The sequence below is a fragment of the Salvelinus alpinus genome, chromosome 5 (genome assembly GCF_045679555.1).
Source record: "Salvelinus alpinus chromosome 5, SLU_Salpinus.1, whole genome shotgun sequence".
Taxonomy (NCBI): Eukaryota; Metazoa; Chordata; class Actinopteri; order Salmoniformes; family Salmonidae; genus Salvelinus; species Salvelinus alpinus.
This window is the reverse complement of record NC_092090.1, coordinates 20,967,064-20,991,070: the sequence shown is the minus strand read 5'-3', so window position 1 is coordinate 20,991,070 and position 24,007 is coordinate 20,967,064. Positions and strand designations below refer to the sequence as shown.

At 43.6% G+C, this 24,007-nt stretch overlaps 1 protein-coding gene across 4 annotated transcripts in view; it reads left to right on the top strand.

The window, feature by feature from the left end:
- The first annotated feature begins 814 nt into the window (after positions 1 to 814).
- pcsk6 (proprotein convertase subtilisin/kexin type 6) overlaps positions 815 to 24,007 on the top strand; it is an 86,690-nt gene continuing 63,497 nt past the window's right edge. For 2 of the 4 annotated variants that reach the window (XR_011674987.1, XM_071400888.1), the window contains exons 1-7: positions 815 to 1,344; positions 3,753 to 3,857; positions 7,611 to 7,736; positions 9,258 to 9,401; positions 10,249 to 10,325; positions 15,645 to 15,733; positions 22,876 to 23,048. Coding sequence is in view for 3 of the 4 variants with exons in the window: in XM_071400888.1 (XP_071256989.1) it covers positions 1,108 to 1,344; positions 3,753 to 3,857; positions 7,611 to 7,736; positions 9,258 to 9,401; positions 10,249 to 10,325; positions 15,645 to 15,733; positions 22,876 to 23,048 (951 nt within the window). In the remaining variant the exon portion in view is untranslated. The remainder of the gene's footprint in view (positions 1,345 to 3,752; positions 3,858 to 7,610; positions 7,737 to 9,257; positions 9,402 to 10,248; positions 10,326 to 15,644; positions 15,734 to 22,875; positions 23,049 to 24,007) is intronic. The other 2 variants (XM_071400886.1, XM_071400887.1) reach the window with 2 other exon arrangements.

Here is a 24,007-nt window from a genome sequence, read left to right as displayed (position 1 = left end):
ATGACTATTCTCATATCAGCATTGTAAATATCCCCCCAAAAATCTGGCTGCAATAATTTTTTTATGAGCTATTTTTCGTTCAAACAGAGAAAAAGAATCCCAATTTAAAAACAGTGGGTGTTTGATATGCTGTAATCCCAAACGTTGTTTTAAATGAGAAAAGGGGACAATGCCACCACTGTTATCTATATAGGATGTGTCTCATATGGCCCGTTATTCCCGACATGGAGCATTACTAATCTCTACATAGTACACTATGTGTGTGTGTGTGTGTGTGTGTGTGTGTGTGTGTGTGTGTGTGTGTGTGTGTGTGTGTGTGTGTGTGTGTGTGTGTGTGTGTGTGTGTGTGTGTGTGTGTGTGTGTGTGTGTGTGTGTGTGCGTGTGTGTGTGTGTATATGTGTGGTAAAACGTGTGTGTGTGTTTGTCATGCTGTGTAGAGACACACAATCACAATGATTGATTGCAGTTCCTAGTTTATGTTTCCATACAGTATGCCTATGGCAGAGCAGCAGTCTTGACAAATAGACAGGATGTTGCATTATTCAACCGTTATTCATTCTTCACTCTCCAATGTCTTCTATCAACATAACTGTTTTCAAGAGACAGGGCCTACTTGACAGTCAGATGACAAGTGTATCAATATTTTCTTTATTTCTCTAAGATCATTGGACTTTGGGGTCGTTTATTGAATAATTCATTTGCATATTGTTGCAGCAGCCAAAGGCAGAGGAATTATGCCATTGTTCAGTAGCGCATTGACTCTTCCGAGCGACGTGCTCCTATTATAGCGCTGGTTGGAGAGGCGTGGGCTACTACCGATCCCCTATGAGTGAGGCTTTGATGTTCTCACAGACGGGCTCTTTACCAGTGTGTTCCGCTGCTATAGGCTGCGCATGAATGGCATTCGCTATTGGTGCTTGTGCGTACATATAGAGGAGCGCTAGCGCGGGATAAGGGTTGGCGCCTGAGGTTCATATTTTCAACTTTTTAAGGAATTAAATATCAGTCAACCCGGCTGTAAATTTCGCTCGGACATGATGGATTTATGACAAACAGCATGCTTTTTCTGATGGAGTTGGATTGACGATTGACTAATTTGAGCGTCCATGCGTGTTATATTTTTAGATATGTGTTTTATCCCTTATTCTAGAGCTGATGTTGTAGGACAAGTTTCGGACACCAAAATGTGTTTATTTTTTATTTTGATATTATCAACTTTAGAAATCTGTCAGTCGCTGGCCCCTCGGAACGTTTATACAAATCACTGGGCAGTGCGTATTGCAGGGGGACAAGAAGAAGCGGATAAACTAGCTGTTAAATATGGTTATAATAATTATGGACAGGTAAGACCATTACCGTGTTTTTATATTGTGCAGCCTGACCTGTTGTGATTCCCTCTTTCTGCTTTGCGGATCAATAGTCTAATGTTTTGTCGAGTTCAGCTGCTGAACTTTGATACAGTAGTCTGGCGATTTGTCGATCATAATGCAGAGACATTCATAGAGGAATCAAAGAAAAGTGACGTGTGCGATTATTAGCCGGTGTCTGGCAAGCACCTGAACCCCGGCGCCAAATGTACAGCTTTCAGAGTTACACCGCGGTTTTCAGTTGGCAACACACACGCACCAGCGTCACTGAAGTACCTTCTTTTCGGGCCGTTGACTTATGGGCAATGGTCACGTTGCACTGTCCATATACAACGAGACTAAACATGACGCTGTAATTATACAATGTGTTGTAGACTACAGTAGGCTTGTGCACGATAATCAACACTGGAAATGGCGCTGTGCCAAAAAAGAAAGTGCCCAAATTCCGTAATATTGGGTCATTTTCATTTCCCAAATTGGAAAAGGACTACATTCCAACTTGGTACACCATTGATGTTTTCACTTTAAGGATGTTATACATGACTGGAATGGGTTTACTTAATTATAATAGTGGATTTGTTCTGCTCTTGTTTTAGCCATAATAGGCCTTTACAATCCTACCCAGGGGGTAATGCATTGATTATCCAGATTCTTTTTAAGAGGAGTGTCCCACAGCAGGGCTTCTGTTGCAGCCTTCTTATTGAAGTTGACCACATGCTATAAACTGCAATAAATGATAATGTGGTCTTGACATTTTAGTCTGTCTCCCATTGGGATTCACCCCTATGGAACTTCCTAACGGATCTTCATTTGAATTTACTGACAGGTGATAGATAGCCTTGCAGAATTCATGCAGACTGTGAAGATGACATGCTTGTGGATGGGGGAGCTGGGTTTCTTACAATGAAAAGAAAGCAGTAGATATTCTATAGATTATTGACATGAATCTGAGGATAACAAGTCATTTAGGAGTACGGACGTAGCCCACATAACTACTGTAGCCTAACAGTATGAGACATTTATTCAGGGTATAAGGTTTGACACAGTGTTTGCATGATTCAGAGAAGTGTGATATCTGAAATTGAAGTTTATTCAATGGACCTTTGACCTTTTATGTTGTGACATTTTATATCTGCAGCGACTGTGTACACTCAGCTTGCTATCTAGGCAATCATTCCAAATTCCTAAGAACTGACAGACTTGGATGGAGATGCAGAGGGAAATGCAGAGGGAAATGCAGAGGGAAAGGCAGAGGGAAAGGCAGAGGGGGAGAAAGAGGGGATAAATGGAGTGAGAACAACAGAGTGAGAGAAAGAGGGAAAGAGAAAGTTGAAATGAGTGGGGGAGACATATAGAGCAAGGGAGAGAGCGAAAGAGGGAAAGAGAGAGTTGAAATGAGTGGGGGAGACATATAGAGCAAGAGACAGAGAGAGAAAGAGGGAAAGAGAGAGTTGAAATAAGGGGGGGAGACATATAGAGCAAGAGACAGAGAGAGAAAGAGGGTGAAATGGCAAATGAGTGAGAACAAGACAGAGGGAAAGAGGTGAAGGGAGGTAGCGAAAGGTTGAGCGAGAGAGAGAGAGAGTGTTAAAGAAGTCCTGGTTCAGATAATAACGCGGCTCAGTGCCAGAAGTGCACATGTGCTCTGGGAATCCTGCCCGCATTTTTGGTGCAAAGTCACAAGAGAAAAAAAATCGTATTTATTACTTCACGTGCTTTGGATTTGAAATAGTTATTTTCCTCTGAGTAAGCAACATTTGCAGAAAAAGTCCTTCTGTACAAATGTAGGATCTTAATTTAATCACCATGTTGCAGTAGAAAAAAACTTGTTTATTTGAGGTTTAAAAAGGCTTCTGAGTTTGTAATTTCAACTTTGAAAATTCAGGCTCGATTTTCCCTTACAAAAATTGTATCAACCCCCTACAAAAATGTCCATGAATTATAATCCACATAATAATTAACATGTCCTGTTGCTGCATGATTCATTTCCTGCTGTAGCAAACTGGCTCACATTAATGTCCTACATCTGTATGTGTTCACAAACTTCACATTGTTGGATACCGGTGCAAACATGTTCTTTCTCAAAACAATGTAGGTTGTTTGGTTTTAGGTACCATAATCCTTAGATAACCAATATCATGTACCGTATATCGATTTGCATTGATGTACAGACAGTAACACACAATACAATTATATTTGTTCTTGCTCACTGCATACTTTATATCTCACTGTACTGTAGAATGCAGATTTAACCTGGCATTACCCTGTCTGCTGCCCAGAACCATCAGTTTTATGTATACTGTAAAGATTGTAGTGTATTTTCTTCTTCTTCTTCTTCTTCTCGCTACAACCCTACTGTTTGTTTTCATGTTGTTGCTGTCCAGATCGGGAGTCTGGAGGACCATTACCATTTCCACCACAGCAGAGTGGTGCGCAGAGCAGCTTTCTCCACTAGGGGCGCTCACTCCTTCATCCAGATGGACCCAAAGGTGAGACATCTGCTTGGTAGTTACTCAGGGTGAATCCTAACCTAGAATTTTCACATAGTGGTCTATTTTCGGCTGGCATTAAGGCGGCGCTAGTGTCAAACGCATTTTAGTTTGCAATTTCGTCATGTGAAAACCGGAGCATTTGCATTTTCCAGCCCTAACACCAGGTTCGCCAATTTACCTGTCAAACATCAGCACACTTACACTCAGATGGGCGGGTGGAAATATTTGAGGCGTGTCCTTAAAAACATGATCCAAAGTGCTAATTTCAGGCAGTGCTGGTAGGGATATTTAAGACCAACCAAAAGCTGGTTTCAGCAGTAACGCAGATGGTTATGACATGACTTTTGACAGCAGAAATGCAGCCTATCCAGCCGTGACGCACACTGCCCATATGAACATGGAACAAGAGTAGCCTGATGTGCTTTTGGAGTCTGAATACTTCCTATTTTGAAACATTAAAAAAACGTGTTTTTTCCCATTTTGTTTCATTTGCTTAAAAACCAAGCATAGCCTCCTCTCAATGAAGGCTTTTTTTCTGCCCAAATCAATCGCAAAGTAGTCAAGACTGTCAATAAAGGGTTTGGCTCCTGAGACCGCTTGGAAATAAATCTTAATCACCAAAGCTTTATTAAAATGTAAAGTTTGAGAGGAGTAAAACCGTGAGCTGACATTCCCTTTTTATCTCTGCATTGTAGGCAGGCCCACATTATTTTAGCACGCAGGTCACGTTGTGGATGTGTGTAAAACCCTCCATAGTCTGCATTGTTTTAATATTATATGCCCAAGGGAAGAAATTATGGTGCCTGTAAGTGTGACATAGCCTTTTTTTTTAAGTTGTTGTTTCGTTTTGTTGTTTCATTCTCTTTTTAGGCCTTATCAATAATGAATTTAATCTGGCTTATTGACAATGTTTTGCATGTCCATGCTCAGCCATAATGTAATGTACTGTAGACCTAGTCCCTATATCAGTGTGAATTCTATTGAAGCCATGCAATTACTTAGAACAATGTGGACGGCAAATGGGTTCAAGTTAACCTATTTAGCAAAGATGGATTTACCATTGTGTTAGGTTTGTTAAAATAGAGCCCATAGTCTCCCTTTGACATCAATACATTACTAAGTGAACAGTTCTGATTCACTTCTAAGGTGAATGCTAGAAAGGATGATTGGTAGTAATAATAGTTTGGTGGTTGCGTATATCTCTCCTATTTCACACATGTACAAGTCTATTATTAAGCATGTGTGAATTGGAAATGTGTTTTCTGCATATCCTAACTCCCCCTGAGACACCTTCGGAGAGCGGGGTCACGGCCAGGTCTGTTATCACCAACAGCAACCCGGGAGCAACAGATGAGCAAGTACCAGAGGAGGCTGGTGGGAGGAGCTATAGGAGGAATCAATGCAACGGTATCACACACATCAAACATATGGAAACCACATGTGTGACTCCGTTCCAATTATTCGGTTCCTGCCATTACAATGTCGTCCTCCTATAGCTCCTCCCACCAGCATCCACTGGCAAATACATAGTCACAACAGTATAACGTTAGTCACAAAAGATGAGCAAGTGCATGAGCTTAGGGATAGTTCCCTCGAAATTCAAATGTACATGATTTTCCACTTAGCTTGGCTGTAGTTGATTCACTGAGACAGCTGTTGATATTTGCTTCTGTAGCAGGAGCCTACTGGGGAATGCAAGCCTGTGACATCATCAGCTCTTGTGCTCTGCTACAGATTTTGACTTATATCTCTGGGTTAGAAATGTGGCAGACAGATGAAATATTTAATGGTAAAGAGCTAAACTTCATATTTGAAGTGAAATTTCCCTTTAAAGTTGGAATCCTTAATGGTGAAAGTGCCACATCGGTTTTGCGTGTTACAAATCAAATCAAATGTATTTATACAGCCCTTCGTACATCAGCTGATATCTCAAAGTGCTGTACAGAAACCCAGCCTAAAACCCCAAACAGCAAGCAATGCAGGTGTAGAAGCACAACAACAAAGAAGTAGCATCATTCAGGGGCAGTAGAACAGCACAATATGTACTGTTGTTTTTAGTGTTGACCACTCTGCTCAACACACCTCACCTCTGTTTAGTCCACCAAACAAAACTAATAACAAAAGTGCTGGGGCGGACGGCGCTGTTTCCCTTAATGCAGATCCCATCTTCTAAGATTAGGCGCAAGGGTTGAGCTAGTGTTATGGATACGGTAATGGTTAGGGGTTCAAATCCTTTTTGTCGCCAGAAAGTGTTGTACCTCTGTTCTTTCGACCACTTCAGCCCAGCTGTTTTACAGATGCAGCCGCACACAGAGCTGGGTCTTTAACATACCTAACATAGTGATAGTTGACAGACTATTTTTCCACTCAAGTGTCTCTCTCTCTGCATGCCCAGATCTCGTCATTTACTCTGTCTGGATGAAACATAAGCAGAGAGACTGACACAAGCACACACACACGCGCGCGCACGCACGCACGCACGCACGCACGCACGCACGCACGCACGCACGCACACACACACACACACACACACATACACACACACACTATCAGGGACCAAGAGAAGGCAATCCAATCAAAATCCTATCAGAACCTCAAGACAGATACACTTGGATAGATACATAGATACATGTACCCATCACCCGTATCACATCAGGCCCATCAGGTATTACTGGAGGCCTTCTTCCACCCTCCACTTCTAGCCTACAGGCAGCTTTAAGAATAAAAGTACAGCTGTTTGGGGAGCCTCTCCTCTGGCCTTCTCCCTGAGATTATCTCACTCAGACAGGCAGGATCTCAAGAGTAATAAAAGCCGAAGCCCAAAGTCTGAAGCTCCTCAACAGAGCTCATCCTGATCATATCACGCTCTAAGCCCTGTGTGTTTAAATGAAAGGTTGGGGCTGATGCCTAGAAACCAATTTTACCTCTGTCAGGCCTCTGATTTGCTGCCCCCCCCCCAGCCTGTGTGATTTCACCACCAACCACCAACCGCTGTCACAACATAACTTATCAAGAAGAGAAATCTAAACACGGCATCTATATGGTTTCTTGGCCTTCCTCCACAACCACTGGTCAGACTTACTACAGTAGGCTATATACAGTAGTTAATAAAATAGGACACGTTTCCCGGATACAGATTAAACCTAGTCCTGGACTTTAAAGCTATTTCAATTGATATTCTCCATTGAGCATGCGTTTAAGTCTATGGCCAGGCTTAATCTGTGTCTGGGAAACGGGCCCATTGTGTACAATTAACTCCTAATATGCAATGGTTTGAGACTGCTATGAAGGCATGCACTGAATCGGAGCATGCAGACACCACATGCAATTAAAACACGTCTTTGAATTGGGACTGCACTGCACGTAAACGGAGTGTGTACGTATGCAAGGTGCTTTGTGAATTTGCATTTGAATGTGTTTATCACATGGATTAAGAATAGATAGGATGGCTCCCAAATGCCCCCTGTTCCCTATGTAGTGCAATACTTTTGACCAGAGCCCTATGTGCCTTGGTTAAAAGTAGTGCACTACATAGCGAACAGGGTGCCATTTGGGACAGATACATTGTCATTCATTCCAATTTGCAAATCGACAAACGTGTTTGTTTGTTAATGTGTGTAAAACTTCACCTGTGATTTCCATTCCCATATCCGTCCTTGGGAGTCGCTTAAGCAAGCCACAATGTCCCTGTGGTCTCTACTGTGTGGGTGTGCATGTGTGCACGCGTGTGTGTGTGTGATGTTTTTCTAGGTTGACTGGGTCCAACAGCAGCTGGTGAAGCAGAGAGTAAAGAGATACATCCAAAGGGACACCAGAAGCCCTGACCCCAACTTCGTCCACTTCAACGACCCCAAATGGTCCAACATGTGGTATATTGTAAGTACACTACATGTCTACCATCTATCCTCACTGGAGTCATATATGTAGTAGTACTTGAAATAATTGAATAAAATAATAAATAATTAGCTGAAATGAAAATCAGGGTCATATTCATTAGGGCACGCAATGGAAAACTTTAATCGTCCCTGGTCAAAGTAGTGCATTATCTAGGGAATAGAGAGCCATTTTGGACGGGCCCAAACGAGTGCCCTCACTTCCCCTTGACAGCATCGATACCCCTGTTTAAGGTGCACCACTATTCCCTGAACATGTTTTTGTCACCACACGAGTCTAATACAAACTTGAGCTAATGCATCTCTGCGGCTATGGTCCGGTCGTCTTTTAGTAATTAAACCAGGTTGACGATAAGAGCTTTGGGTAGGAACTCAAGTGTGAAATTGTCCAGAGCCTGCAGTTCTGTTGTCAACTTGGGAGAAGTGTCCAAACTTCTCAGGGCTCAGGGTAAATCTGGGGTTAGGATGGATTAGATGCTATAGAGGCGATGGATGTGGGTAAAATGATTCACTACCTGAATGTGCACTACATGGCAGGAATGTAACCGTAGTCTATGCTGGGGATGGGCCTCCGCTTTGGCATTCTGTGGGAGAAGACATTTTTAAACAGACAGATGGCCTATAATGGTTTCTCTCTCACAGAGCTTACGTTGTATATCTCTTTATCCTATATCTCATGCCAGAGTCTGTTGGGGCGAGTGTTTAACATGCATACTAAAAATAGGAGTCAAGGGGCAGAATCCTAATGCTTTTTAAGAAACGTGGGCTGGGTAAATGTAGGGGAAGTGCTGGGTTGTGATACTGGGTTTGGATCCAGACCTGGTTCTCTCAAATACTTTGAGCATTTGATAGATTAAGCCTGCCTGGAATGCCAGATGGGCAGGGTTTACACTTTTAGGCCTTTTCTGTTCCATTGTGCCAGACAAGCTAAATCAAGCGCTGCTAAAGTATTTGACAGAAAACACATGATGTGAACCCAGATCTGTTGGAGGGGATTGGGTGATATTACATATAGAGAGACGATAATGGATGGAGAATCTATACTCAGGGTCATGTTTGTCTCACATCACCCTAATGCTGGGTGACATCAGAAGGGCACACCTTATCAAAACGTTTTACAACAGAAAATGAAAATCATTGTTCCTACTGGACAATATCTGGTTGTACCTCCCAGATTAATTCTGTTTTAAAACCTTTTGTACCTATTTAACATGACCCTAGTATCCTTCCAGACAGTTTCACTCATCTGAGTGGAACAAAAATTGCTCTTCAATGTCCTCACATTCAAATTAGGAAGTGGGATGCAAAGATGAAAAAATGACAAACTCAAGGACAACCAAGCCATTGCTGTTGAATAAAGATAACTTCTTTTTCATTTTTAGGTTGTCAGTGACACATCGGTTGACATGACAGATATACGTACTGATTAACATAGGACCCCAGTCTGACCACTCCTCTGTTTCCTATTAACATTGTATGTGTCCTCTGTGGTCCTCTTCCTCAGCACTGTACGGACAAGAACAATCGCTGTCGGTCAGAGATGAACATTCTGGCAGCGTGGCAGAGAGGCTACACGGGCAAGAACGTGGTGGTCACCATCCTGGACGACGGCATCGAGAGGAACCACCCTGACCTGGCACAGAACTATGTAAGTATACTATTGGGGTCTCTTTACATAGTCAAAAGTTTTGTTCCCATATTCCTAGCACATCATGACTACATCAAGCTTGTGACTCTGAAAACTCATTGGATGCATTCGCATTTTTTTGGGGTTGTGTTTTGGGTTGTGTTTTGCCCAGTGGGAACTGAATGGTGATTGATGTTCATGTTTTGAAAGGGCTACAGTAAAGTAAAGTGTTTATAAATTCCAAAATGATATCGCTGTCAAATGAAAAATTACAACTGATATCAGTGCCCATCCCTAATGGATATGAATAAAGAATTGAACAGAATATAACACAGATAATAACAAAACGTCCACCACCACCACCACCTTAGTTGCTGGAAAGGATAATGTGAAAAGAAAATACCCAGGCCAGAACAGTTTGGTTTGGTACGATTGTGTGAAAGGGTACGTCCACAAAAACAAGACACCTACACTGCTAGTATTTGTTGAGGCCATAACAACACACCACCTTTGTCGGACAAATTTCATTTCTGTGCCTGACACATTGAAATACGTCTCTAAATTATGGCCGGTGTTGGTTCCAATCTGTCACTGGTTCTTTAATAGTGCACGAGATGAGATATGACTGAAATGGCGAAAAACCATGGCAATATATTTCCTTTTCTGTTTTATGTCCTTTAGTGAGCAAGACGTGCTTTGTTTTCTCCTTCTATCTGTCTCTCTCTGTTGCTCTCTTCGTGTTCTCTCTCTTCTATCGCTTTCTCTGTCCCTCTGTCTCTGTCTCTCTCTCTCTTCTTTTTCTATCTCGTTCTCTGTCTCTGTCCCTCTATCTCTGTCTCTCTCTCTCTCTCTCTCTCTCTCTCTCCAGGACCAGCTGGCGAGTTATGATGTCAACGGGAACGACCATGATCCAACTCCTCGTTATGATTCTAGCAACGAGAACAAGTGAGAGCAAACATCCCTCAGTCAAATCAAATCAAATCAAATGTATTTATATAGCCCTTCTTACATCAGCTGATATCTCAGTGCTGTACAGAAACCCAGCCTAAAACCCCAAACAGCAAGAAATGCAGGTGTAGAAGCACGGTGGCTAGTAAAAACTCCCTAGAAAGGCCAAAACCTAGGAAGAAACCTAGAGAGGAACCAGGCTATGAGGGGTGGCCAGTCCACTTCTGGCTGTGCCGGGTGGAGATTATAACAGAACATGGCCAAGATGTTCAAATGTTCATAAATGACCAGCATAGTCAAATAATAATAATCACAGTAGTTGTCGAGGGTGCAGCAAGTCAGCACCTCAGGAGAAAATGTCAGTTGGCTTTTCATAGCCGATCCTTAAGAGTATCTCTACCGCTCCTGCGGTCTCTAGAGAGTTGAAAACAGCAGGTCTGGGACAGGTAGCACGTTCGGTGAACAGGTCAGGGTTCCATAGCCGCAGGCAGAACAGTTGAAACTGGAGCAGCAGCACGGCCAGGTGGACTGGGGACAGCAAGGAGTCATCATGCCAGGTAGTCCTGAGGCATGGTCCTAGGGCTCAGGTCCTCCGAGAGAGAGAAAGAAAGAGAGAAAGAGAGAATTAGAGAGAGCATACTTAAATTCACACAGGACACCGGATAAGACAGGAGAAGTACTCCAGATATAACAAACTGACCCTAGCCCCCCAACACATAAACTACTGCAGCATAAATACTGGAGGCTGAGACAGGAGGGGTCAGGAGACACTGTGGCCCCATCCGATGATACCCCCGAACAGGGCCAAACAGGAAGGATATAACCCCACCCACTTTGCCAAAGCACAGCCCCCACACCACTAGAGGGATATCTTCAACCACCAACTTACCATCCTGAGACAAGGCCGAGTATAGCCCACAAAGATCTCCGCCACGGCACAACCCAAGGGGGGCGCCAACCCAGACAGGAAGATCACGTCAGTGACTCAACCCACTCAAGTGAAGCACCCCTCCTAGGGACGGCATGGAAGAGCACCAGTAAGCCAGTGACTCAGCCCCTGTAATAGGGTTAGAGGCAGAGAATCCCAGTGGAGAGAAGGGAACCGGCCAGGCAGAGACAGCAAGGGCGGTTCGTTGCTCCAGTGCCTTTCCGTTCACCTTCACACTCCTGGGCCAGACTACACTCAATCATAGGACCTACTGAAGAGATGAGTCTTCAATAATGACTTAAAGGTTGAGACCGAGTCTGCGTCTCTCACATGGGTAGGCAGACCATTCCATAAAAATGGAGCTCTATAGGAGAAAGCCCTGCCTCCAGCTGTTTGCTTAGAAATTCTAGGGACAATTAGGAGGCCTGCGTCTTGTGACCGTAGCGTACGTGTAGGTATGTACGGCAGGACCAAATCGGAAAGATAGGTAGGAGCAAGCCCATGTATTGCTTTGTAGGTTAGCAGTAAAACCTTGAAATCAGCCCTTGCCTTAACAGGAAGCCAGTGTAGGGAGGCTAGCACTGGAGAAATATGATCACATTTTTTGGTTCTAGTCAGGATTCTAGCAGCCGTATTTAGCACTAACTGAAGTTTATTTAGTGCTTTATCCGAGTAGCCGGGAAGTAGAGCATTGCAGTAGTCTAACCTAGAGGTAACAAAAGCATGGATTAATTTTTCTGCATCATTTTTTGACAGAAAGTTTCTGATTTTTGCAATGTTACGTAGATGGAAAAAAGCTGTCCTTGAAACAGTCATCATTGTGTCAAGAGATATAGTACTAAAACACTTAAGTGTCTCTCTTGATCCTAGGTCCTGGCAGAGTTGTGCAGACTCAGGACAGCTGAGCTTTGGAGGAATACGCAGATTTAAAGAGGAGTCTGTAATTTGCTTTCTAATGATCATGATCTTTTCCTCAAAGAAGTTCATGAATTTATTACTGCTGAAGTGAAAGCCATCCTCACTTGGGGAATGCTGCTTTTTAGTAAGCTTTGCGACAGTATCAAAAATAAATTTGGGATTGTTCTTATTTTCCTCAATTAAGTTGGAAAAATAGGATGATCGAGCAGCAGTGAGGGCTCTTCGATACTGCACGGTACTGTCTTTCCAAGCTAGTCGGAAGACTTCCAGTTTGGAAGCCATTTCCGTTCCAATTTTCTGGAAGCTTGCTTCAGAGCTCGGGTATTTTCTGTATACCAGGGAGCTAGTTTCTTATGACAAATGTTTTTAGTTTTTAGGAAGGCAACTGCATCTAGGTATTGCGCAAGGTTAAATTAAGTTCCTCGGTTAGGTGGCTAACTGATTTTTGTCCTCTGACGTCCTTGAGTAGGCAGAGGGAGTCTGGAAGGGCATCAAGGAATCTTTGTGTTGTCTGAGAATTTATAGCACGACTTTTGATGCTCCTTGGTTGGGGTCTGAGCAGATGATTTGTTGCGATTGCAAACGTAATAAAATGGTGGTCCGATAGTCCAGGATTATGAGGAAAAACATTAAGATCTACAACATTTATTCTACAACATTCAGTCCCCATCCTATCCCTCTATCCTTCATTTATTCCCTCCATCTCTCCATCCTTCTACGTCATCACTTTATCCCTTCAATATATCCATCCATCCTTCTATTCCTCATGTATTTATTCCCCTGTCCCTCTATCCACCATCCCTCTATTCCCTATTCCCCTCTCCTTATCCATCCTTCCATTCGCTCTTTCCACTCACCCCTCCATTACTTGCACCCCTTTCTATTCACCGTTCCCTATCACCACGTACCTCCATTCCTCCATCCTTCCATTCCTACATATTTCCTTCCATCTATCCCAATGTACCTTTACTATGTACCTTTATCCCTCTTTTCCTCCATCCCTCCATCTCTCCATCATCCCTTGGGCTGTTGACAGGAGGGTCCATGCCACACTTCCCCACACCAGGCTTCTGATGTAACCTAAATGACTCATGCACTGTTTTAATGTACATCATTATTAATATGGTACTTTAATGAAACACTTTGACTTTCATCTCTGGTGGATGTGGCTGGGTGTTCATATGCTGCCTTGTAGGGTCTCTCTCTCTCTCTCTCTCTCTCTCTCTCTCTCTCTCTCTCTCTCTCTCTCTCTCTCTCTCTCTCTCTCTCTCTCTCTCTCTCTGTCTGAGGTCTACAGGCTGGCTAATGAATATAAAGAGGACACAAAGACAACTTTGAAATGTGACAGGAAAATGTGACGGCTTTGAAATGTGTCCCCCAGCCGCAGTGCACCACTCTTTTATTTGTCATTGAACCTCGTGTTGTTTTTATCATACGTGTCCCACTGGAATGTCCAACATTCCATTGGTGACGATTTGAGCAACTTGCTATGAAATAGTTTGACTTGCTTTTTGACATACTTTTTTCTATTATACGTATTCAGTTTGAGAGTTATGCTTATTCAGTTACACAAATGTCTCATCTATGGTTAGAAACTGACTCCAGACCAGACAGACTAGTCACTCATCATATCCTGTTGTGTATTCAGTTGCTATCATCGTGTTTCTTATTGCTGCACTGAAGGCATTTCTGTCACAACACAAACTTCACCAAGCAATCAAATTAATCTGGAGTCTTGTTGACAAGCAAACAAACCCAAAAGGTCTTTATTCATTTTCTCCTCCATCTCTCTCCCTCTTCATCTCTCTCTCTCTGTGTAGTGTATTCACCCCTGGCTGTAGAGGGACACGTAATTGGGATCAGGGGGAGAGGGGGAAAAACTATTAAAGAGAAAGCCATTCATGTGGTTTCTCTGTCACCCAGCCTTGGTGAGATGAGTTCACTGGATGCACCTGGACTGGGGTGAGATTAGTGTGTGCGTGCGTGTGTGTGTGTGTTTGTGTGTGTGTGTGCATTGGTATACAGGCGCTCTCTCCTCTTAAACTCATTACTGCGTGGCCTAACAGGAGGCGATGTGACACCATGTTTTGTATTCCACCATGTTTGGCCACACATTCATTTTCAAACAAGGCGACCAGCTGCACGGCAGGGGAGTGAACAGCGTACTGGTCCACGTACTCACCTCAGTTCTCGCTTTCTTGGGAGGAAGGACTGGAACAACACTCCTTGTAATTCTCCTCTCTTGTTCTGTTTCTCTCCATCACGCTCTCACTAATTCCACATCTCAGTTGAAGGCTGAAATTCACCCTTCACAGTTTCAGTAGATCTCTGTATTCAGTACGATAACGTCTTTGTCACTTCCTTACTTAAAACTTCACAACATTTTCTCATCTCATCTTTTCTCTTCTCAATCTTTTTTTCATCTCAATATTTTCTCATATAATTTCTCTTTAAAACATTTATTTGGTGAGTCTGATTTGTTTTTGTGAAGAGGTGAAGTAAGAGGTTATTTTTGTAATGTTTTTCATGTCACTCGCTGGTGAAACAGTCATTATCCAGTAGCCGTCAGTCCCTTGGGGCTGTAGGCTCCTATCAGGTGTGTTAACATGCTGTGATAAAGAGCGTAGGGAAGGAGAGAGAGAGAGAGAGAGAAGAAGGGAATGATGAAGAGTGTCAGGTGTTGAATATTCACTCCTCCACCACCTGCTGAGCCTGTGAAGAGAGGATAACCTTTACTTCATTCCAGAGGTGGACTGATCCCTTCTATTTGTGTGATATGTAAATGAAGAGTGGGAGATGAAATGCTTAGTATGGACCCATTCAACTCTTTTCAGTCCTTTACTAGTCCTTATGTTTAGTGACGATATTACCCTGGACAGCCTAGAAGAGGACGGACCCTTCTGAGCCTGGTTCCTGGTACACTATTAGAAAACAGAGTTCCAAAAGGGTGGATGTTCCCATTGGAGAACCCTTTTGGGTTCCATGTAGAACCCTCTGTGGAAAGGGTTTTACATGAAACCCAAAAGGGCTCTACCTGGAACCAAAAAGTGTTCTTCAAAGGGTTCTCTTATGGGGACAGCCAAAGAACCCTTTTAGGTTTTAGATAGCACCTTTTTTTCTAAGAGTGTAGTAAAGTTTCTTCCTAGGGACTTTTTCCCTGTGCTTCTGCTTTTGATTGTTATTTGGGGTCTAGGCACGGTTACTGTAAAAGCACTTTGTGACAACTGCTTTATAAATATGATTTATTTGATTGGAGCCATTTTAGATAAGGTACATGTGCCAGCACTACCATAAGATAACATTCATTTACATTGGTATGAGTTTCTGCACGACAGCATTCCATCATGTAGTTCTCCTGGGTTAATACTAGCCATACTGATGAAAAACGTTCCTTTTCTTGCTCCATCTCTCCTCTCCCTCTCTCCTCTCCTTCTCTCCTCTCGCTCCCCCTCTCCTCTTTTTCTCTCCAGACATGGGACGCGGTGTGCCGGTGAGGTTGCAGCTGTGGCTAATAACTCCCACTGCATTGTGGGAATTGCATACAACGCACGCATTGGAGGTAGAGTATCCTTTCCTCTTCTCTACCCTCCTCTCCTCTCCTATCCTCTTCTCTCCCCTCCTATCCTCTCCTCTTCTCTCCCCTCCTATCCTCTCCTCTTCTCTACCCTCCTATCCTCTCCTCTTCTCTACCCTCCTATCCTCTCCTATCCTCTTCTCTCCCCTCCTATCCTCTCCTCTTCTCTACCCTCCTATCCTCTCCTCTTCTCTACCCTCCTATCCTCTCCCTCTTCTCTCCCCTCCTATCCTCTCCTCTTCTCTACCCTCCTATCCTCTCCTCTTCTCTACTCTCCTATCCTCTCCCCTCCTCTCCTCTTCTCTCCCCTCCTATCCTCTCCTCTTCTCTACCCTCCTATCCTCTCCTCTTCTCTACCCTCCTATCCTCTCCTCTTCTCTACCCTCCTATCATCTCCTCTTCTCTACCATCCTATCCTATCCTCTTCTCTCCCTTCCTATCCTCTCCTCTTCTCTCCCCTCCTATCCTATCCTCTTCTCTCCCCTCCTATCCTCTCTTCTTCTCTCCCTTCCTATCCTCTCCTCTTCTCTACCCTCCTATCCTCTCCTCTTCTCTACCCGCCTATCCTCTCCTATCCTCTTCTCTCCTATCCTATCCTCTCCTATCCTCTTCTCTCCTATCCCCTTCTCTCTCCTTCTATCCTATCCTCTTCTCTCCCCTCCTATCCTCTCCTCTTCTCTCCCTTCCTATCCTCTCCTCTTCTCTACCCTCCTATCCTTTCCTCTTCTCTACCCTCCTCTCCTCTCCTATCCTCTTCTCTCCCTTCCTATCCTCTCCTCTTCTCTACCCTCCTATCCTCTCCTCTTCTCTACCCTCCTATCCTCTCCTATCCTCTTCTCTCCCCTCCTATCCTCTCCTCTTCTCTACCCTCCTATCCTATCCTCTTCTCTACCCTCCTATCCTCTCCTCTTCTCTACCCTCCTATCCTCTCCTCTTCTCTACCCTCCTCTCCTCTCCTCTTCTCTACCCTCCTCTCCTCTCCTCTTCTCTCCCTTCCTATCCTCTCCTCTTCTCTACCCTCCTCTCCTCTCCTATCCTCTTCTCTCCCTTCCTATCCTCTCCTCTTCTCTCCCCTCCTATCCTCTCCTCTTCTCTACCCTCCTATCCTCTCCTCTTCTCTACCCTCCTATCCTCTCCCCTCCTCTCCTCTTCTCTCCCCTCCTATCCTATCCTCTTCTCTACCCTCCTATCCTCTCCTCTCACCTCCTCTCCTCTTCTCTACCCTCCTATCCTCTCCTATTCTCTACCCTCCTCTCCTACTCTCCTCTCCTATCCTCTTCTCTCCTCTCCTCCCCACTCCTCTCAGACAGAATTATTCTGCATGTGTGCACCAGATTAACCTTGACTTGTCCTGCTCTGTGTAAAAAGTGTGTGTGTGTGAGAGGTGTAATAAGAGTGTTTCTCTAGCTTGCAGCGCTAAGCTATGGACATTCATGCGTTCACAAGGCATTAATCCCGGCGCGGTTTCTGTGATGTCAAATGTCGAGGGTTTTTAATCAAACGACAGAATCTCACATCCCCTCCCACTTTTTTGTCTTCTCTGCAGCTGTGCTGAAAGCGCAGGCATTTGTGTCTTTCTCGCTCACTCTTTGTCTTTCTCCCTCTCTCTTTTTCCATTCATCCATCTCTCTATCTCCCTCTCTCTTTCTTCTCTCACCCCATTGATCCCTCTCTCTTTTTAAACATATTTCTCTCTCTATGTCTTCTCTTTATAACCATTTCCCCCTCTCTCTCATCTGCAGATGTCTGGAATGGTACCAGTAGCCTTTACAGTACTATAGTGTAGTGAATGGTACCAGTAGCCTTTACAGTACTGTAGTGAAAGGTACCAGTAGCCTTTACAGTTCTATAGTGTAGTGAATGGTACCAGTAGCCTTTACAGTTCTATAGTGTAGTGAATGGTACCAGTAGCCTTTACAGCACTGTAGTGAATGGTACCAGTAGCCTTTACAGTTCTATACTGTAGTGAATGGTACCAGCAGCCTTTACAGTTCTATAGTGTAGTAAATGGTACCAGTAGCCTTTACAGTTCTATAGTGTAGTGAATGGTACCAGTAGCCTTTACAGTTCTATAGTGTAGTGAGTGGTACCAGTAGCCTTTACAGTGCTATAGTGTAGTTAATGGTACCAGTAGCCTTTACAGTTCTATAGTGTAGTGAATGGTACCAGTAACCTTTACAGTTCTATAGTGTAGTGAATGGTACCAGTAGCCTTTACAGTACTTTAGTGAATGGTACCAGTAGCCTTTACAGTACTGTAGTGCAGTGAATGGTATGCTTGGATAATGTGAAGAATGAGTAGACGTTACTGGGTTCTAGCTTCTAGGGTTCTAGGTTCTAGATGGGCTCTAGATTAGATAATTTACACAAACCAGTTATTGATGCATGGGCTAGCCTGCCATGCAATATTGTGATGGCTAAAACCCTTTTAGCTTTTACAGTTAGGCTAAACTACATTTTATTTCTCCAACAACTCATCCATCTTACTCAGTAGAACTGTTGGTTTGCCCTCTGTGGGCCTTCTCCCTTTTCATTAATCCCTCCTCTCTGATTCTCCTCATCTGCTTCAAGTCAGTGTATTTGTACTCTCTCAATCTCTCGCTCTCTCTTCTATCTTCTCTCTTGCTCTCTTTCTCTATCTTCTCTCTCCTTCTCTCTCTCTCCCTCTCTTTTCTTTCTCTCTCTTCGCTCTTGTTCGCCCTCTCTTTTCTCTCTCTCTCACTCTCCCTCGCTCGCTCGGTCTCTCTCTCTCTCTCGCTCTCTATCCTCTCTACGGCGAGGTTTCTCTTGTGAACGCAGCCCTCATCAGGTCTGTATCCCCCCACCCCCCAAGGGAACAACAGGAGAGGGCATAACAAACCAATACAAACACCATAACACCCCCCCTTGTTCCCCTTTCATCACCAACCCTCCCCAAGGCACAACTTCAATGATATTTCTCTCTGTCGCTCCAAAATAAAAAGTGACTTATACAAGATACCATAATAGATGACCTACCGTGGCTGTGAGAGCTAGGCTATCGCTGAACAATTGTTGCTGTTTTGATTTAGTAGAATCAGGTGTGTTGGTTGTTTGTGTGTCTGTGGGGGGTTTGGGGTTTGGGGTGGGTGAAGAGGGCCGTGGGTTTGTTATGGTGTTTGTATTGGTTAGTTATGCCCTCTCCTATTGTTCCCCCGCTAACACAGAAATGTCCATTTCTATAATGGGAAAGACACTTGACACACAGGTAATCCTCCACAACTGTAAAGAAAGATGCTCTTGTCAAATAGTAATTTCTAGATCCAGCACACATTTCCTTTATCTTCCTCTCCTGCCAAATACAGAACTAGAACTCTGGCATGGCAACCATCGTCAGAGGAATGCATGCATATCCCTCGCTTTAAAAAACTTCTGCAATTCCTGGTTGTATCCTTGTGAGACACATCAGGAGCCTCTTAGTTTTGTTCAAGCACCATAGAAACCGAACCGTGACGCTCACTCACTCAGTCACTCAGTCACTCAGTCACTCAGTCACTCTCACTCACTCACTCACTCACTCACTCACTCACTCACTCACTCACTCACTCACTCACTCACTCACTCACTCACTCACTCACTCACTCACTCACACACACACACACACACACACACACACACACACATACACACATACACACACACACACACACACACACACACACACACATACACACACACACACACACACAGTTGGAATCCTTGATGGAGGCCTGTGTCTAATATAGTAATGGATTCAATAAAGTAATTATAGATTTACCACAGTAACACTGTTTGTGTGTGTGTGTGTGTGTGTGTGTGTGTGTGTGTGTGTGTGTGTGTGTGTGTGTGTGTGTGTGTGTGTGTGTGTGTGTGTGTGTGTGTGTGTGTGTGTGTGTGTGTGTGTGTGTGTGTGTGTGTGTGTAACTGGCGGCAATGCTGGCGGACGGCCAGAGTAAATGTTGTCAAAGCGGATTCCACCCGTTGACTTCATAGCTTATTGCTATTGCTTTTTAACCTAGCTGTCTGAACAGGGTCTCTGTTTGAGTTTACCACACACACACACGAACATGCGCACACACACATTATGTTCTTCTATCTTTGTGGGGACCTAAAATGTATTTCCATTCAAAATCCTTTTTTCCCTAACCCCTAACCCTAACCCATTACCTTTACCCTAATTCTGACCCTAACCCTAATTGTATACCTAACCCTAAACCTAAAACCTAAGCTTAAAATAGCCTTTGTTCTCATGGGGACTTGGGAAATGTCCCCACGGGGAGAATTTTCCTTGTTTTACTATCCTTGTGGGGACTTTTGTGGATTTTTGGTTCCCACAAGGATAGACAGTGGCTTGTGAAAGTATTCACCCCCCTTGGCATTTTTCCTATTTTGTTGCCTTACAACCTGGAATTAAAATAGATTTTTGGGGGGGGTTGTATAATTTGATTTACACAACATGCCTACCACTTTGAAGATGCAAAATATTTAAAATACAGGTTGTAATGCAACAAAATAGGAAAAACACCAAGGGGGATGAATACTTGTGCAAGGCACTGTAAGAAACAACCCACCAACACACACACACACAAATAAAAAACACACGCACGCACACACACACACACACACACACACACACACACACACACACACACACACACACACACACACACACACACACACACACACACACACACACACACACACACACACACACACACACACACACACACAAAATATCACAAAGAACTGTTGGTTCAGTACTGCCATATGTCTTTTTAGGACAGAGTTGCCCTTACAGAAAAAAAACTATATATTTCACGTGAAATTTCCCATGGGAAATCTTGTGTGTTTTTGGAACACTTCACATGTGATCACATGTTTTCACATGTGTAGTTTCATGTTATCACATGTAGCTTTACATGTTGTCACATGTTATCACATCAACTTCACGTAAGATCACGTGATCACATGAAAACGTGTTTTTGGAACACTTCACATCCGGTCACATGAGAAGTTCACGTGGTTTTGGAACACTTCACATCCGGTCACATGAGAAGTTCATGTGGTTTTGGAACACTTCACATCCGGTCACATGAGAAGTTCATGTGGTTTTGGAACACTTCCGGTCACATGAGAAGTTCACATGGTTTTGGAACACTTCACATCCGGTCACATGAGAAGTTCACGTGGTTTTGGAACACTTCACATCCGGTCACATGAGAAGTTCACGTGGTTTTGGAACACTTCACATCCGGTCACATGAGAAGTTCACGTGGTTTTGGAACACTTCACATCCGGTCACATGAGAAGTTCACGTGGTTTTGGAACACTTCACATCCGGTCACATGAGAAGTTCACGTGGTTTTGGAACACTTCACATCCGGTCACATGAGAAGTTCACGTGGTTTTGGAACACTTCACATCCGGTCACATGAGAAGTTCACGTGGTTTTGGAACACATCCGGTCACATGAGAAGTTCACGTGATTTTGGAACACTTCACATCCGGTCACATGAGAAGTTCACGTGGTTTTGGAACACTTCACATCCGGTCACATGAGAAGTTCACGTGGTTTTGGAACACTTCACATCCGGTCACATAAGAAGTTCACGTGGTTTTGGAACACTTCACATCCGGTCACATGAGAAGTTCACGTGATTTTGGAACACTTCACATCCGGTCACATGAGAAGTTCACGTGGTTTTGGAACACTTCACATCCGGTCACATGAGAAGTTCACGTGGTTTTGGAACACTTCACATCCGGTCACATAAGAAGTTCACGTGGTTTTGGAACACTTCACATCCGGTCACATGAGAAGTTCACGTGGTTTTGGAACACTTCACATCCGGTCACATGTGGTTTTTCCGTACGGGTGTTGCCGCATGTACTTTATATTAGATACATTAATGTCACTGTATTCCAGTTGAATTGCTTGTTAGCACATTGGTGTTCTTAACAGCTGTCGCCAGGAATAGAAGGGAATGTCTTGGGCACCTGCACGCCTCTAAATAACTAGAATAAAATGTATTGGAACAGATTTGCCAGCTTGTAATTGAGGGAAATTGTTTTGCTAATGCAAACAAACAGCCTTTATGAGTGAGCCCCTGCTTTATCATTTGTTTGACGCTCAGAACTTCCTCCAGAACTTTTCACTCTCTCTCTCTTGCCCCCCCCACCCCCTTTGGGAACATACTGTTCATTTGGAAATGAGGATAGGGGTGGATGGAGGAGTGAACTCAATGGAGGGTTGGAGTAGAGATGGAGGGATGGACGGAGGGGAAAGGGGGAGAGAGAGTCTTGCCGGGGTACAGCGAGTAGAGATCTATCCATGTAACCCAAACACACACTCACGCATGTGTGCGCGCACACACACACACACACACACACACACACACACACACACACACACACACACACCCTCTCGCCGGCTGTGTTGTTTGACAGTAAATATGTGTTTAGAGTGGAAGATAAAGCAGAAGAGGAGGGCTGAACCAAACAAAAGAGTGAAACTGTGTCTTTGTGCTTCAGTAAAGGGAATAAATGTGTCGGCATAGTTTCACATTGGTCACACTTTTCTCTGAGTACTCAGCGGTCGCCTGGCAGCTGGCAGCAAAGGCTTCTGATTATAACCATGTTTACCAGAGTGTGATCTTAATTCTGCCCCTCAAACCCTTTGGCTCTGTTTCAATTCTATAAAGCGCCATCGTTTGTTGGTTCGTTAGTTTCTTAGTTCGTTAATTTATTGGTTTTTTGGTTAGTTGGTTGGTTCTTTCCTTCTTTCTTTCCTTCCTTACTTCCTTCCTTGGTGTAATCACTGACCTGACTAATCGTTATCAAAGCTATGTGAAAATATCCTGGCTCTCAACTATCCAACATGTGGATTTTGAGGGGACCCAAGGTAGACTAGCTGTTACTAAAGCTGAACACACACAAACAAAACAAATACGCTGACTCATTCTTTTAAACGGCAAGTCACCTTTAGACACAAATATATTTGTTATTGTAAAACACTTTATGACAAAGATAAAAAAGTGACTTATAAATGCATTTGATTGGTTGAGTGATACATTGTTTTATTTCTTTATTGATTGATTGGTTGATTGATATTGGTTGTGTACCTGTGAGCAGGTATTCGTATGCTGGATGGTGATGTGACAGATGTAGTAGAGGCTAAGTCCCTCGGTATCAGACCTGACTACATAGACATCTACAGTGCCAGCTGGGGGCCTGACGACGATGGAAAGACTGTGGACGGACCAGGGCCTCTGGCCAAACAGGCCTTCGAGATGGGCATCAAAAAGGTGAATTATGGTCTATAACCACGTTTCCATCCACAGTTTTAAGTGAGTAAAGTCATATAGTATTAAAAAAGACTGCTGTGCTGGAAACAGGAAGTTTCGGTACAATTTTATGAATGCCAACAGATCATCTGTTCGTTTGACATGGTGGGATCTTTTTGTGCAGGTAAAATTCATTTTGCGAGAAATGCTGGTGGAAACGCCTTTATGCGCAAACATATATATAATAACCATCATATGGAAGTAAACTTGGAGTCACATGATGATATGGTGTGTGGTCATCCCACTACAACTCGGGAAACCATGTAGTTTATTAGGCTACAGATGAAATAAGTTATGAAGTTCACAGGGTGGTGAAAGTGCACAACGATGAGCTTGATGCTTCTTTCCACTAAATATCAAGGGTCTTATTCTGGAGACATGATAGGTGCTCGACTGCCGTTTGACAAATGTTTATATTCTTATCCATAATAATCTCATCATGGAGACTCCCCTACCTGCACTGTATCTGTGAGCGGTTGGCTAGAGCACCAAGACCAGAGGAGGCACATTTGCTATTTAACGCAACAGTTTTTGTAATAAAACTTTCTGTAGAGTTGAAAATGTGATGGAAACACATTGAACTTTAGATGTTTATCGGATACCTGAAACTTAAGCAAAAAGTAAATGTTGTGCACACTAACTCATAACGCAACAATTCTTTTTTTGCGGAAATACACCACTGGTGGGAAAATGCGCATATTTTGTTTATGTGGATTTTAGAATATTCGCATGAAATTTGTTGACAATTGGATGGAAACCTAGTTTATAGCTAATCACACCCTGTGTATTGCCCAATGTAGCGCACTACTTCGATGACACCCCATTCCCTGGGCCATATAGTGCACTACTGATGACCCCCGTTGGGCCATATAGTACACTACTGATGACCCCCGTTGGGCCATATAGTACACTACTGATGA